The sequence below is a fragment of the Motacilla alba genome, chromosome 9, assembly GCF_015832195.1.
Source record: "Motacilla alba alba isolate MOTALB_02 chromosome 9, Motacilla_alba_V1.0_pri, whole genome shotgun sequence".
Lineage (NCBI taxonomy): Eukaryota > Metazoa > Chordata > Aves > Passeriformes > Motacillidae > Motacilla > Motacilla alba.
This window is the reverse complement of record NC_052024.1, coordinates 20,450,741-20,467,761: the sequence shown is the minus strand read 5'-3', so window position 1 is coordinate 20,467,761 and position 17,021 is coordinate 20,450,741. Positions and strand designations below refer to the sequence as shown.

Below are 17,021 nucleotides of genomic sequence, written 5' to 3'. Positions count from 1 at the left end.
GCAGCGCCGGCTCCCTGCCCGCCTGCCGGGCCTGCCGGGGGATGGCTTTGCTTATTTCTTCAGACATCTTCTTTCTCGCCTGGGTGCTGAGCGCTGGTTCTTCTGCTTCTCCCCCTGCCAAACCCCCCCCCCCCCCCCCGTCCGCCCCCCCATCCTCCTTTCCTGACGATCGCACTAGAGCATCATCTTTACTTGCTAAAGGAAAATCAATTTTCAACAGGTTTAATTAAAATTAATCAGTCGAATTACTTAATATTAATTGACGTATAATTAAAGCCAGAAAGTTACCTTGGAATCAGGAGAAAGGATGTTATCTGGAATCATTTTAACGATGCATATGGTTTCAAAGCAATTACATTCAAATAACTGTTTAAATAAAACAAACCAGAGCTTGATTATAGTGTTGTGCTCTTGCTGGTGCAGGTGACACAATCTGGAATGGCCATTTCATTCCTTAAATTTGCTGACCTTTTGAAGGAATATGATGTTAGTTTGACACTGGGTTTGCTTTCTGGAAGGCCAGTTTGTTTTAGCTCTAAAAACTATGGCATTAAAATCCACTAGTATAAAATGGAAATATGTCTTATAGAAGCTATAAATATCAAAGTGAATGTTTTTAGCACGTTTAGATGTTCTGTGAATTTGAAATGAAGCAGATTTTTCTTTTTCTCAGCATAAGTGTAAGAAATTGTTTTAGGAATTATTTTTTGCCAGCGCTGCCATCCACTGTGGCAATATTTGCATTTATCCAGAGCCTTAGTGGGACACGACCGTACTGGTAAATTCAAAGATAATTCACATACGAAACCATGTATTTTTGGCAGTGCTCACAATAACCTTTTCATGCTCCCTTAAGACCTCGGTTGGTATTTTTGTTTGTTTGTTTTTTACAGTAGCAGCATTTTTGGTGCATCCACAGACTATTGTTATTGCTGAAAGAACAGTACTGTGAGCTTGGGACATTTTCCCCCACTTTTCTGGGCTGGCTTAGTAGAAGCAGAGGATACTTATGAAATTTCACGTACTTTATCACAGGCACCTGACAAGAGAAAGACCCATGCACGGTATAAATGAGCATTTAAAAATAGAGCCCATTATTCAGGGCCGTGATTTTCAAAGACCCTGATTCCCATTGACTGCACTGAGACTTGTGTGGGCTCCACAGCTGTAACACGCAGACCACTTCTGCATCTTTGAAATTAGATTTGCAGATTGGGAGCCAAAAGCTAAGTAGCCATGTTTGGGAATGGTGGTTGGGCAGGATTATTTATTTTTCCTTCTCCCCCCACCACTCTGTTACTGGTGCAGGGTTGAAGAAGAATTCTCCTTAGTTACTTTCTGATAAACGACACCGTTTTTCTCAGGCTGTGGCTACAGATTGCAGTGATGTTGCAAAAGCAGTTTTGCAGTAAATGATTAGGAGATCCTCAGGTACCTACAAAGAGATCCCATTTATCCTGTACCTTTCCTGCGAATCATATGCAGGCTGTGGGAAGAAAAATGAGGCTGAGGATAATCATGCTAAGTGTGCTGGGAAGCAGGATTTGGCTGAACACCTCGGTTTTGTGATTAAGTGAGGTAGCAGCAAAAGCCACGAGAGTGGTTCAGGCTGTTTGAGGCAGTGGGTGTAGGAACGAGGAGAGGAGCTGCTGTCCTGATGCTGCTTTGGTTATCTTACCCCTTCTCCTAGAGGAGGGTAAGAAGACACTATCCTAGCTGTTGATACTTAAATATCTTTCACAAAGTGGGTTTTCTCTGGATTATTTGGCTGGAGGTGGAGCAGTCTGCTGAGGAGGGTTATTTAAAGACTGGGACAGGGCTGTAGGCAGATAAATTGATTTGCAAGTGAATGGAGGAATTTGAACATGGTAATGGCGGTAGTTGTATTTTTTATCAGTTTACATTTTTAATATCTGCTGGCATGCACACCAGCATTAACCACTCTAATTGTTCAAATGGAGTCTGGGGAAAAGGGAAGAAAGCAGAGGCTTAGATGTGGTCTCAGTTTGTAATGGATTGGCTTGCCTTTCTTTATTAAAAGCAAATACACACTCCTTTGTAACAGAGATATAAAGCTGTATTGCAGACCCTTGGCTAGCTCTGAATTATTTGTTTGATGTCATATTCATGATGATTTTTTAATCACATGAAAAAGAAATTATTTAAAAATTAAATAGTGGAAAAAGAAGGGCAAAAGGAAAGAGACGTTCTTTGAAAGTTAATGATGAAAATAAAACATTTTTCTAGAGGTCCAGTGAAAACTCTGTAGATTTCTTTTAATAAAGGATGGGCAATCGGATTATCAATCTGATCCAGTAAATGATATAGTCTCTGATTAGTCCCAGATATCCCTCCATGGTAAGTATAACAGGTGATAAAATAATAGATAATGATAAAAAATAGGTCCTGAGTGATGAATAAAGGTCGTTCTATAGATATGTCTCCATTTCTGTAGCCCTGATTCTGCATTGTGAAGGTGCACTAGCACTCAGAGGGGGATGCCTGCCCTGATACCCAGGTGTTGCACAAGAGTTTGCATGGAAGGGAGGGAGAGGGAGTTAGGGGATGCAAAAAACCAGACCAAACCAAAAAACCCCACCTGATGGGGAATCTTCATCATGTGTTGCATATTGAGAGCACATCCTGTACTTTTAATAACAAATGATGACATTACATTCCCCAGGATTACTATTGAACTAGCAGAATGACAGGGGGAAATAATTTTGGCTTCTTGGTGACTCAGCTGCACATTTCTGCCTGCCTCTGAAGGCCACACGTGTTTTCCAACAGACTTTGTTTCCATAACTATTAATTGCTCATTAATGATGTTTTGTGTGCTCTACAGGCATGAAAAGTGACTGGTTGGCTGCTTGGTCACATGTTAATTTTTGCTTTGCACCCTCTCCACCATGGCACTTCCCACTAGGAAACAAAAGGTGGAGTGAAGGAGCAGCAGCTGTGGGAAACCAGGGGGCACAGAGTCTGTACTGTAAATATCCTCATGGTTACCAAGCCATGTAAAGATCTGGGCTGCACACAGCAGGTAACATGCCTTTTCCACTGCTGTGGTCAAATAAAACATGAGGCCATTAAAGGAAAAGCAATTTGAGTTCTCTTTACCCCATTTGTTGAATTCTTCTGTTTTGTCCTCATAATATTTTCTGCATAATCAGTTTTAGTGTTGCCTTTGGGCAGCCTGTTACCTTCTGCTGATGCTTGGTTAGGTCTTTTGCACCATATTAAGGGAGAATGTAATGCTTGGAAATTAGCAACATGTGACTGTAAAATCGTAAAAGTGGTCAAGGACACTTTATAACTATTGCATTTCAAGTAACTCATATTCCTTTAACGAAGCAGAGAACTTAAATGGCAATTTAAAAAGATGTTTTCTAAATCTCCTCAATCACATCCTGCCTAGAGAAGCCATTAGCTCACTTGTTGAACTGGTTCTGGGAATTTAATGAGGGGAATACATTTATGTTGCATTTTGTACTTTTATTTAATTACATTTTGTCTGAAGCTTTTAGGTTCAATATCTGAACTTAAAGTTGTTCCTTAACTTTGGCCTTCCCAACGCTGTCCCCCAGTTTCCAAAACAGTACTTGAAAGCAGTGAAGTGTTATGTAGGCACACAGTGTTAGAAATATTCATGAGGAGAAAACGACAATTCAGTCAGGAGAAACCTTACAGATAGACTGAATATTTTGACATCCTTGAGCCTGTGCAAGATGGGCATTGTGGGATGAGGCTTTTGTTTCTTCTACTGGTTTCACAATAATGGATTATTTCTGTGGAGAATCTGGGTCCTGGAACAGCCACCATGAGATGCAGCTGCTGGGTCAGGAAACCCTCTGGTCACTGGGGTCATGGTCAGTGTGACCAGGACATGACCACAGGGGCACTGAGTCTGGTTGCTATAGCTGAAATAAGTCTCTTTCTCACAGACAGGGGTAGAAAATGAAAAGAGGACAAGGAGCTGAATAATAGGAGCTACATATGAAGTTGGATGGAAAGAGTAAATCTTTGTAGACGTTTAATGGTGTTATATTCTAAGCTTTTGGGAAATTTTATTTGAAATTTTTTTACAACGGTAAATATAGTCTGTGCTATATCCTATTTCTATTTCGTGTGAGAGAAAAATTCCCCATCTATGGCACAACACTTTACTGCTACCATTACTGCAGACTTTATAGATCAGAGATGTGTCAGCATGTTAGCTTTAGCTGTAATGCTTTTTTTTTGTGAAACCTTATGGGCCTTGCAGCCACTTTCTCACACTGACACTCATAAAACGTTCAAGTTCTCATATTTATTATTTAATTTGCTTCCTATATAAAGCAGCAGAGCTCTTTGGTACATGAATATGAAGCCAAAAATGACAGGCAGGCATGAATGGGACTAATGAGTTTTAATAATGCACATATTAGAAACTGTTAAAAGAAGTTTAATTAAGAAAAACAAGTTAAGCATGAAATTCATTTTGGAGCAAATGCAAGTAAAGTCACAGATGTGCAGAATGCTAGATCACAGGAAACAACCTCTTAAAGCTGATAGATCCCTCTAATGCCAATATTGCACTCAAGTTGTAGTGTGCTCTCTGCAGTTCTGGAAAGCCTGGTAATACCAGTCAAGAGCACTTTCAGAGCTGAGTTAGACATGTTGGGTTTGTGATTAACAAATTATGTTTATACATCTGTGAATTTTCTGATGAGTTGGAACTTGATCTCAATTACCCTGATGAAATTGGGACCATCTTGACCATCTGATCAAGAACAAAAAACGTGGGTTCCTTTTTCTGCCACAAGGAAGTTTGCTGGTCTTTTTCTAAAAAAAAAAAATCGTCTTGTTGAAGAGGTAGTTATTGATCTTGCTCTAAAACAAGGGTTTTGTATGCTTGGAATTGTTACTGTATTGTATCCAGCTAGAACAACAATTCATGGACAAATCTGAGTTCACTCAAGCATCTTTCTTTGCAGAGTTCTCCCTCAAGAAGTGGTATTGTCTGTATTCCAGCTTTTTTTTGTCTTGAATTACTATTTCCACCAGGAAAATACAAAAGTGATATCTTTCTTATGCGTCTGATATGAAAGCTTGTCTTGGGGGCTGAACTAGCATTAAAGGTAGTGTTATTATTGATATTATAGCTGTAATAAACGTGGCAAAAAATCCAATTAATTTTTCCCCACTGAACCAAGGGTGAGCCAAAAATATATATCAGGTGAAGAACTTTGTTAACCATTCTATAGCTAAATTTATCACCTGAAAGACACAACAAAAGGACAGTTAGTTTCAGGAGTCTCTGGGTGGGTTCTGGACACTCTGCTGGAGTGATCAGATAAGAAGCACATGTATATTTTATGAAGCATTAATCAAAGTAACTCCCACTTGACCTGATGAAATGCAATACACAGATTTTGATACTGAAGCTCTCCAGTGAGAAACATCTGGGTTATTTTTTCCTCCGGGATGACCTCTGATTAACATGAGTTCAGTGGAATTTCTGCAGTAGGTCAGGGAATCTTTTTGTCCTGAAGCACAGAGCAGCCATCAACAGAATGGCCATTTGATCATTTAGCTGAATAGTTACAGTACTCAAAAGTGAGGATAATGTGTGGTCCATTTAAGAGTTAACTGTAAGCTGCTAAAAGGAATAAAGGTTCACTTCAGTGCCCATTATATTCCAAGCCAGTGCATCTGTCATTTTTAATTTAAATCTGTATTACTTAGCTGTCTAAAACTTTACACATAAGTGACAGAGTTACCCATTCTTTCTGTTATGGGTAAAATCACCATTTCGTTACCTACTTATTGTGCAAAATGTCAGACAGCTCTAGTCTGCATTAAAAAGTTGTAGTCAACTTCTGGTAATACAAACAATTACTTCAGATAAGAAGTAGAACTATTTTAAGAAAATGATTTATTGATATGAGTAAGTGGAAGATTATAAGACTTAACAGACCCTCTCCTCATGGGCTTAATTTGTCTAATTCAAAAACAGTTTAATGGAAAATTTTGATCAGAACTCTTCCTGTTTTGGCAAAGAAAGATGCAGAAATTTTTCAAAGTGATTTTTGATCATGAAAATAACAGTTAATAAGCATTAGTGAATATACCCACTAACAGCAAAGAACAAAAATTTGGTGCAGTTGAAAAATACAACACAATTTAAAGGAGTCTTATGACATCTACCCATTTAAATTCAACTTTTCACCAATTTTGAAGCACTGCATTGAATACTTTATGCTACAGTATTTAAATACTGTATTTTTCACTAACTACTTATGAGGCTTAGTGGTCAAAACATCATATTCAATCAAGGTGAGGGCACTCAGCTCAGGAATCAGTTTCTCTGATCTAGGAGTGATCTATTTACACAACTTGTAGCATCTGGAAATCCTTTCCACGTGGTTGTTTGTGTTCCTGTGTAACATAACACTTGTAATCTTATCCTAATGTGGGGTGGGACTGTGAGCCCATGAAGATGATGTCTTATTCATACCTTTGTTGGCTATCTTGGCAGAGGTTCTGCATCCCAATAGGGCTGGATTTGGAGCAGCTTTCTGGAGCTACAAGACCTGTGGCTGCTCTGAGGTGGAGGGGGTGCTGGCGTGTGGGATCTGACCAAACCCCACCAGAGCTGTACCCTTCTTACATGTATTATATATTGCAGTGACATATTATAATTTCATTCACCTGTTTTTTAATGAATGTAGTTAATTTCTTGAACTAAACCCATGCAAATCCCATCCTTTTGAGAAAGTATTTAGGGAAGTATGCAAGAGCAATATCTGTTTTAAAATATTTCACAGGATGTATTGGGTTGGAAGGGGCATCTAAAGGTTATCTAGGTTTGGTAGACCTTCCCCTCCAGGCTGCTCAAAATCCCATCAACCTGGCTTTTTTTTACTACTAAATTGAGAGAAGATACACTGTATTTGGAACTTGCTTCCCTTGCCAACTGGAAACACAAAAGAAGAGATGGGGAATTTTGTGCTGCATCTCTTGAGGGTTTGTCTGCTCATGTTTACAATTGGTGTGTCACACCAACACAGTGTTCACCCTCATCTTTCCTCTAATGGTCTCTGTATCACTGTCCATGTTGCTGCTTGGCTTCATAGCATGTTTTAGGACAAAGATTTCTTCTTAGAGACATGAAACATCTCTGGGCTCTTAGTTCTAAGGAGAGACTGCTGTAAGTAAAAATGGATGTGAATGTAGCTGGTTCTGCAAAACAGCACTTGTGTTTTGAAATGAAGTGGCGTTCTGTGGTGTTCCAAACTCTTGCAATCACTTTGAATACTTGAGCAACTGGGATTTACTAGCAAAGTGGAAGTGGAAAGGAATTTTTGAGCAGGAATACTAAATCACAGAATATACCTTCAGCTGAAAAGAAAACAGCTTTTTGGAGGGGTTGGGAGACTTTTGTCTTAACAATAATAGCTTTTACATGTGCTAAAGCTAATATATGGCCAGAAGCCTTGGATGCCACCAAAGTTTTGATTAATCCATTGGAGCTATTGATAGGTGGTACAGATCAAAAAATCCCTTAAGATTTGAAGGTCTGGGCATGAGTAATGAAGAGGAGTTGCACTGCTGCAGATTGCAGCAGATCTAACCCATTGTGGGATGCCCTGTGTCACTGGAAATGCAAAGATGCACAAAGCTCTTTTGGATTGTTCACTCCTCAGCATACTAAATGCTTCTCTAAAGTATTTCAGAATCTGAGCTATAAAGTAATTTGAATTCAGAAAGGAAGATAATAAAATAATAGATAGAAAAAACCTCTGTATAATATAGACTGTTTGAAAGAGCATGAAAGTCTTTATCAAATACCTTTTACAGTAGAATTCATTTGTGTTACCACAGGGAGCAATTGTGATCCTCAAATCAAGACAGCAGAAAAATCTGAAAAGGTTTCTCCTCCTCCTCCTCAGAACCACATTATTTTGATGCTAAATCTTGCCCCAGATTTATCATTGCTGCTCTTTGGTTTATTTGCCTGCTTGTCTCCCTGATCATTCCTGTTTATTCCATCTCCTTTTTTTCCCCACTGATTCTTCTTCAGCCGAGTCCAAACACCAAGGGAAGGTCCTATGTAGAGCAGAAAAACTGGGGAGCATTTTGTCCTGCATTACGTCTCAACATGCTCCTGGCTTCCCTGCTTGCTCTTGCTTCCCTTTCCAAGCTTCCCTGCTTGCTCTTGCACCTACTGCTCAAAATGAAATTTTGTCATGAAAGTCTCAAAAGATTTGATAAATCTCAGTCTTTTTATTTGCGTTGAGTTTGTGGTTTTGATGTGATAGCTTCAGGGCAGCCAATGACAGGCTTGAATGTCTGACCTCTCAGTCTCAAAAATAAACTGTTACTTAGACATTTAAAAAGAAAGGCTTGAAAAGAGCAAATCCAAAATTCAAATTACAAATACAATGAAAATATGTTTATTCAAATCCTGTGGGAGGCTGACAATTTTCTGCCCTTTATAGCCTATCCATCTATTCATGGAGGCTACTGCCGAACAGTTAATTAGGAGTAGCAAACACAGAACTGAATTATATTCTTACCTTTTTAACATCCTGTCTCAGAGTAAAACCTTATCCATGGGAGGCAAACCAGAATTGTAGATCACAGCTGAGCTGTTCAGCTGCAAAGACAAGCCAGCAGATGGACAAGGTTAGAATTATAGACCTGCTCTAGAACTGGCTTTGTTTACAAAGAGTTTACGTTGACTTTACCATTTGAGTTATCAAAAGTGTACTACAAAGTTTCTTTAGAACTGAAAACTGGTGCTAAATAAATTATTAGTAGCATCTTGGTAATTTTGACCATCAAACAAATGCAGCACCTTGAAATGAAGAAGGATGCTTTTCCTTGCAACAGCTATGCTGGATTTGTTGAACTCAGACCTTTCCCAGACCACGTGAATTAGCTGGAAGGCTACTGAGATAAAGTTCTTGCTATTTACAAGTTTGAGTTTAAGAAAGAAGAGAAGCTGCATGTTTCCATTCCTCAGAGAAAAACAAACCCTCATGGGTTTTAAGACCCAGTGGAAAAGGCTGTGGAGGTTTTTGAATACCACTAAGGAGCAGGCATCCATCTCTCCATGTGCATTGCTCGGAAACCTGTCTGCCTACTCTTGTCTCTACTATTTCTCAAGTAGTACCCTACTCCCTCCGAAATCTGAAATTCTATAAAGCAATAATCCTTTATGAGGGGCATGTCTGCCATTCCATGTAAGTATGTTAAAGTAAATGTAAACACACACATCAAGTTTGGGGAATTATTTTCTGCAGCTAAATTGGTGCATTTCCAGCAAATACTGAGAATATGCAGCTGGAGGATGAAGGACATAAGCCTGTTTGTTAATGCAGTTTCACAGTGAAGGTGTTAGAATTAGCAGAGAAAGAAAGGGAAAGAGAAAATTGCAGAAAAGCTTCATCTATCTCCTTATTGCCCCTGAGATAGATTGTTCAGAGCTAAAGGAACACTAGACATGAACCAAATCTCCTGCTGTCCTATATAGCTTTTACAATCTCCTTTTTAATAACCCAAACTACAGGGTAGTCTGACTATTAGACAAGCCGTTCTTTTGAATTCTCTCCACAATGTGTATAGACATGATAAAAAAAACCCAATTCTCATTAAAGCTGCCAATGCTGTTTCAAAAGCAGGTGGTTTAAAATGTTTCCTATACAAAGCAAAACACATTTCTTGTGCATTACACACTGCTTAATAGGGAGTGTAAGATTACCCTGCTATGTTGTGTATAACACTGCATCTTAAATAATAGGATATTGTAAGTCGTGTTGGAAATATGTTTCACATGAATATGGAAGATATAATGATATGCACTGAGCAATTTTCAAAAGTGCTGGAACACTGCCTTGTGTGACAACCTCTGAGCTAAAGTAGTTGAAAATAGCATCTGGAATTTCAGATTATACAGTCTCTGATCCTAACTGATTATTTTTTCTAGGATATTGTTCAGTCAGCATGTGGATATATGAAAGATAAGACTTCTCCTGTCCTGTGGGAATGCTTACTGTTTATGTTATAAATTAAGGATGGTAGGAATTGAGTGCTCTCAACATGCATTTTCATTTTTCACTGAAGTCAGTCTTTTATAAGGAATGCAGGATTGATCTGACGTAAAAATTGTGATATACAGCTCCCTCCCTAAGCTGCCTGTTCATATCCGTTTCCAAACCAGTTCTACAGAGGTCCAGTTGTACTTCAGTAAAAATTCAGTGTTTGCCATTCACTTCAGCAGAAGCAGACTTTGGTCCTTCATTGATGTGAACATTTCAGTCTATCTGTGAATTTTATCAGCAATAAGAAAACCACATGGTGATTCAGGTTATTGTGAATAAGCACAGTAATTCATGTGATATTTTAAAATGAACAAAAAATGTGTGTATGTGTTATAAACTGCTTTGAATGAAATAAAATTCATTTGGCTCTTCAGTGTACCTGCCTATCTTAATTTTCCCATCTTCTGCTTTAAGAAATAATTACTTCCTTTCTGATAAATCAGCTTCTGCAAACAAGGTGAAAATTGATTATGAGCTGATTAAGTTAAATAAAATATTAACATAAACACTTACGTAATGTAGCTTGGCAGTGAAATTCTTATTCTTGAAAAGGTAAATTTTAAAAATGTATTTCCTGTGAGTCCTGTTTCTCCTGGGAAGTTTCTGTAAATTCAACAGGTGACATTACAGGTAATCTAGTAATCAGTGTTTCACCTGCCATTTCATGGACCCATAAACTACTGCAGTTTAACTTACATGACTCTAGCAAATATTAATGTATGTAAATAATGTGTTAAACACCTAGTTATCACTTTGCCCATATTAGCTCTTTCATACTAATGATTTATTTTCATTTTCTCCAGGATATAGACCTGCGGCTAACTGGATTTGATTTATAAGAGGGGATTCTGCAGTAAATGGCTGCTCTCTTCATATTGCTGCTATGGAAAACAGAATTGTCAATAGGATGTAGTCTGATAAATAGTGCTGAGTGAAGATGCAGCTTCAATAAGTGTGAAATCAATGGAAGATACTTACCGCATGAAAAGCCTTTTGAGAATTTTCTGACAGGCACCTATTTAGGAAACTTGATCTGTTTCCTCCGGTCGCCCTGTTTGTACACCAGTGGATACAAATCAGATTGCTTCACTGTAGTCACACAACTAATGTGGGACCATGGCCTTTCCAAGATCCATGTGGCTGAACTGTGTATGGAGAGCGACGGTGGTCCGCCTGCTACACACGGGATTGAATGCCACTTTTGCTTTTTCTATACTTGGATTTTTGCTTCACGCTGCAGCTGTGTCCTCCCAAAAATTGGATGATACCAACCCAGTGGTGACCACCAACTTTGGCAAGATAAGAGGGATTAAGAAGGAACTTAACAATGAAATTTTGGGGCCCGTTATTCAGTTTCTCGGGGTTCCGTACGCTGCCCCTCCAACAGGGGAGCGCCGCTTTCAACCTCCTGAGCCTCCATCTCCCTGGGCAGATATCAAAAACACCACCCAGTTTGCTCCAGTGTGTCCCCAGAACATTATAGAAGGCAGGTTGCCTGAAGTCATGCTTCCCGTGTGGTTTACTAATAACTTGGATGTAGTTTCAACCTATGTACAAGATCAGAACGAAGACTGCCTCTATTTAAATATCTATGTCCCAACCGAGGATGGTGAGTTAATAGCAGGCGAAACAGGGAGATCTTTTTATTTTCCTGTTCTACTTTCTAACAATATTAATTCATGTGTACTGGTAGCATGCATGGCTTTCTCTGTTTGCATGCCAGCTTACTACATGTGTGCATGCTGCTTTTCTCTGTGTGCATTTGTCCTTGCTTTTTGATTAATTTTTTTTTCTTTCTTTCTTTCTTTCTGTCCACACTTATTTTTTTTTCCCCCCACAGCACGTGTAATTTTTAGGTCAAAGTTGGTGCCTAATTCTCATTGCCACCCACTGACTTCTGGGAAGATGCATCAACATCTTTTCCATTGCATGTGCAGGCACAACAAGTTGAGAATCTTCCGCACCTAATAAAGCAGGTCATATTTAAGTTAGATAGTGGTGTTGCATGCTCCTACTGTCTGTGACGGAGCTCCATGTTATTTTCTAGTCTTCTATTCATTTTTCAGTCAAAAGAATATCCAAGGAATGTGCCAGAAAACCCGGCAAGAAAATTTGTAGAAAAGGAGGTATGTATAAAGTGGACAAAAAACCAACCAAACAAAACCGGGGGAGAGATCGAAACCTTGCAAAAGGAGAAGGAGTACTACAGGTGAAAGAGGCTGATTGCTGGTGCTGGGAACTGTTAGGGACTGCGTTGTCATGGTAGAGAGGTGTTTAAAGAGAGGTCCATGTATAACAGATGAGAAGATAACTTTTGTAAAGCCGGGACTCAGTTGCACCTGAGCATCTCTGCCTGGCACTCTCTCCAGTGACAGTGCTGGCAGCTTCTCTCTTGGCCTCGAGGCTCTGGGCAGTGCCTGCCAGTGGCACCAGGGGATGGGATGTTGTGTGTGGATGCAGAGGAGGGAGCTCTGAGCCCTGGGATGGGCACTGCTACCACTGGAAGGGCTGGCACAGCCCACAGCTCTCCCTTCCAGTACTATGGCATAATGACTAGGAAGCATTATAGCAATGCAGGGCTGAGACCCGCACTGGCTTTCTTCAGGATTCCCTGTTTTCTTGGAACAGGGTTAACTTTTCTGAAGTGTAGATGTGAAACCTTTTTTTTTTTTTCGTTTGCACGCTTCTAAAAGTGAGCTTTGATTTCCTTTATTCTGTGATTACAGCTCTCTTTGTCAAAGCCCAAAAACTCTTAATAAGGGTGTAGTGAATTGTTAAAATATTGTGACATGGTACTTTGGGAGCTAGACTGCTTTTGGAAGCTTTGGAAACTTGGCTTCTCCCCTTTCTGTGTTAAATACTATAGAAGAGTTTGCAGATTTCTTTGTGAATATTTGCAAATTCCTCAAGCAGTTGACATGCAACAGAGAAGGTCTATTTTGGTACTGATTCAAAGGAGGCATTTGGTGCTAGTTTTGAAGTACTAATTCTATACTATGCACGTTTGTTTTTGTATCAAATGATTTTCCTTTATTGTTTTCTTTAAAATAATGAGTTACCTTAGAGCTGGACTACATGTGAATTAGAATGCTTTTTGGGGTAAACAAAGAGTACTGTGGACATGCACAGTTGCCTATTAGCTGTAATCCTTTTTTTTTTTTTCTATCCTGTTATTCCAAAACAAACACATTTTGGGAAAGCACATAGCAGAAATGCTTAGATCTGGGCAAAAGTTAACTCTTTAAACACTGCCTTAGGTTTTCAAGGCAGTATCTAGGCTCTAAAAGAAGGTGGCCTTGTTCCCAGGGCTTTAGCTCTTACAGCTCCTAACTGCTGGTTGCAGCTAGCTGTTAATTATCAATCGTTAATTGTAGTCGCTCGATGTATGCTTTTTTGAGATGTCTAAATCCACTTTCAGTGACTTAAAGCAATTTGTGTCTAAAGTGTCAGGCTTTGAGGCATCTTCTGTTTTCTGTTGGGGAATTTTTGCTAGGTGCTGCAAAAGTACAATTGGTTAAGCTGGGTTCCCGAAGCTGGGAATGAAGATAATCAGGGTACTGTGAGCAACGTCACTTCTTCACACATCATTCAAGTTAGAATAACTGCTGTCATTTATATGCATTCAATTAATGTGCAGTGCTGCAGCAGTTATTATGCAGTTCATCAAGCGTGTGTAATTAGCTGAGCAACTTTCACTTCCTATCACCCAGACGCTGATTCACAAAGTCATAAATAAAGATGCAGATCCCCATCATTGTTCTCAGAGAGCATCTTTCATATGAGAGAGTATTAAAAAAAACATAAATCAGAAAATAGCAAAAGTCAAGGGAAGGGGAGAGCCCAGTAGCTGAGAAAGTCATGCTTATTGTCCTGTGGGCCTGAAGGAGAATAAAGAGAGTTACTTGAAATTCAGTAGGTACCTGTCCACTTAGATTCATTGCACACACAGCACAATAAAAAGCCTACCTTTTGCTGTTGACAAGTGCAGAGAGCTCCTGGATACCCTCAGCTGGGCAGCTGAGATAGCTGTAGTGATGTCTGTTCTCTGAGTAACTCTCACGCTACTCACCCGAGGATAACCTGAGATTTACCCTGGGCTGGGATTGCCCCACGGCCAGGGGCAAAAGGAGTTGCAGGACAAAGTTGCAGTAGAGTCACAGCAACTGAGCAGCAACCACAGCTGGGAAATGGCATCAGTTTTGTATCACAAAGGCCCAACCCTCTCTCTTTTGCCGGATTTTTAGGTTACAGTCATAGCATCACAGTGATTTTCAAATCATTGGAAGGAGAAAATCTGGAAATCAGAGGCAGACTCTTACACCATCTTTTTAATTCATAAAGGATATGTAAGATGAAAGTGACTGATAGCAACCATATGCTATCCTTACTTGTGGTTTGATTCCTTACTACATGAAATAGATTGAATTAGATAAATAAATTAGTATTTATACTTAATTGTCAGCTGAGGGACATTAGAAAATTCAAAACTTTTAAGAACAGGGTGCAATCTGATTAAAATAGATGTAGAAATGAAAGGAGCTCTATCCACGAATCATGCTAGAGATGCTAATGAGCATTATATCCATGACCTCCCGTTGGGATTTGGATGTGCCCACAGCAGAGACTACAGAATGATAGGCTGAAGCTGGGTGAAAAGAAATGAAACAATTCAGCATGTTTTTTGCAAAACATGGAGGCATGTATTCCAGTTACTTGACCTTCAATTTACTGATTCAAAAATAAAGAAAGAGCGTCTGGTTTTGTGCCTCTTCCTTCAAGGTCAGAGGCTGCTAATTCTGTTTTGGGTATGCAGAAACTTTGCAAGGGCTGGTTTTGGAAAATTGGTGCAAAGGCATCTGAGTAATTCTGTGTTACTTTTGTGAGTCTTGTTTTCATACGTCTAAATTTTAATAGACCCTGGTTATATTGTAGGTTATACCACTTTAGGGATTGATACTAATTATATTGTCTATTATCTGGCATTTCCTGAATTTCCTGACAAACCTTTGCAGCACTTCTAGGGATTACCTGAATAGTATTCTACTGTTTGGCATTTCAGACCTCTAAATTTACCTTATAGTCAAAACACAAATATTTTACTTCTGATCCAGAATGTTTCCTTATCTCTTAGAAGGGCAAGTGTGTCCTGCTTTAGCTGCATAGCTGTGATGTTTTAATATTGTATGTTAATTTTTTTCCATTGCAACGGTTTGCACCAGGAATTTCCTAATTTGATGACAACTGCATAAAGAAAATTTGGAAAGGATCACTTATATGACCACTAAAAGAACCCCCAGGTGCTGTGTGCTCTGCACTTGGGATGACAGTGTGCTCTTCCTTAGGAACCTGTACTGAAGCTTTCATGCTGCCTGAAGATGCCTCAATGTGAAAATGTGGAGGTGTAGGAGGTAGATCCTCCATTTCATGGAGCCAGGCAGATGCAGTTTTTGGATAAATTAGTATTTGTAGGAGATTTAGGTGTAGAATAAGGAAAGAAATCACTTGATCCTTACTTTTATGTTTAGGAATTACCAGCGGCTCAGAGACCGCCCAATATCAGTGACTTCCCCACATGTGGATTCTGTTTCTTATTCTAGTCAGGGCAGTGAATAAATTTTAAATGCGAAGACTCATGATCTGAACTACCTCATTTGAGAGTGTAGGATTAGACAGCTCTATTAATATTTATGCCTCCTAATGGGCTACTTGATTTTCAGAGCAAAGCTCCCCACACCATAGTTTCTGGGTTATGGCTGTGGTTACTATGGACGCACGGGAGCAAATGTACATACACACAAATATATTCATGGAACTGAAACACAAATCACACTGCTGTAATCTCATCCTGCTTTGATCTCCCTTTGTTTTCAATAGAGAATATGTTACATCAGTTCTGTTTTGTAAGAGGCTCTGATAACCTTAGGGCTTTAAGCTTAGCAATGTGAAATATTCTGTAGAAGACTAAGCAGAAATTTCACCTGTTACCTTGTGTTTCTGTAGAATGTTTGTTCCAATATTCCATTTAACTACCCTAGAAGTGTTTACTTATCATCAGATCTTGGAAAAGATCAATTAATAGAACTTGTGCAGTTCCTGTGGACTCCCTTAAATGAAGATCTTTCTGTAAACCCATTTCATCTCTGAAATCAACCAGAAAAAGACAAACTAAGACCTTTAAAATGTGTATTTCCACTGGCAAAGGTTTTCAGTTGATTATCAGTATTCCTTTTTTTCTAAAGATGTCATTTACAAAATAATATCAATGTAATGGAAGAGTAGATGGTAAATTGTCAAAAATTCTTGAAATTTTCCTTTCTCTATGGCCAAGTGAATGAAAAATATGAAATCTAAAGTGTGAGCCTCCATCACTGTAGACTGAGCTCTGTCAAAATAAGTTATATTGTCAGTAGACTAAAATCATGTCTTTGCAGACCATTGCTGGAGCTCTGGGTCTCTTGAGAATGAGTTCCAAACTCACAAAATATGTGTTTGTGTGTATTTTGGGGGACATCAACCCATACAAGGGTTTATATCTTCATCAGGCCACTTTGAAGATTCCTAACAAATTATTTGTCTGTAGAATATTTGTGTCAGTAGTTGCCTACACATATTTGAATTTTCACCCCCATCCCTGCTGGGTCCTGGCTGGAGAGCCCTCATCCTTCTTCCCTGTGGGATACCACAGGCAGGCTCCAGTGTAGTCCATAATCCCTAACTCCACTGCTACTCACCAAGACACCACAATTGTTCTGTTTTTCTGTTCTTTTTTGAAGCCCTGTTTTTCATTCCTCGACCACCACTGCAGCATTTTCCTATTTTACTAGTAATACACGGAAGAAGATAATGAAGCAAACATTGTCTTGTACAGACCTTTTCATCCTTTCACAATCTAAAGCTGTTAGTGTCAGTTAGGAGCATTTTTCAAAGATGTGC

The 17,021-nt window shown here is 39.2% G+C and overlaps 1 protein-coding gene across 8 annotated transcripts in view; it reads left to right on the top strand.

Moving 5' to 3' along the window:
• NLGN1 (neuroligin 1) overlaps positions 1 to 17,021 on the top strand; it is a 425,895-nt gene that overhangs the window by 116,972 nt on the left and 291,902 nt on the right. For 4 of the 8 annotated variants that reach the window (XM_038145939.1, XM_038145938.1, XM_038145941.1 and 1 more), the window contains exons 2-3: positions 10,892 to 11,697; positions 12,155 to 12,214. In XM_038145939.1, the coding sequence (XP_038001867.1) occupies positions 11,205 to 11,697; positions 12,155 to 12,214 (553 nt within the window). In that variant the 5' untranslated portion in view covers positions 10,892 to 11,204. The remainder of the gene's footprint in view (positions 1 to 10,891; positions 11,698 to 12,154; positions 12,215 to 17,021) is intronic. The other 4 variants (XM_038145945.1, XM_038145943.1, XM_038145944.1 and 1 more) reach the window with 1 other exon arrangement.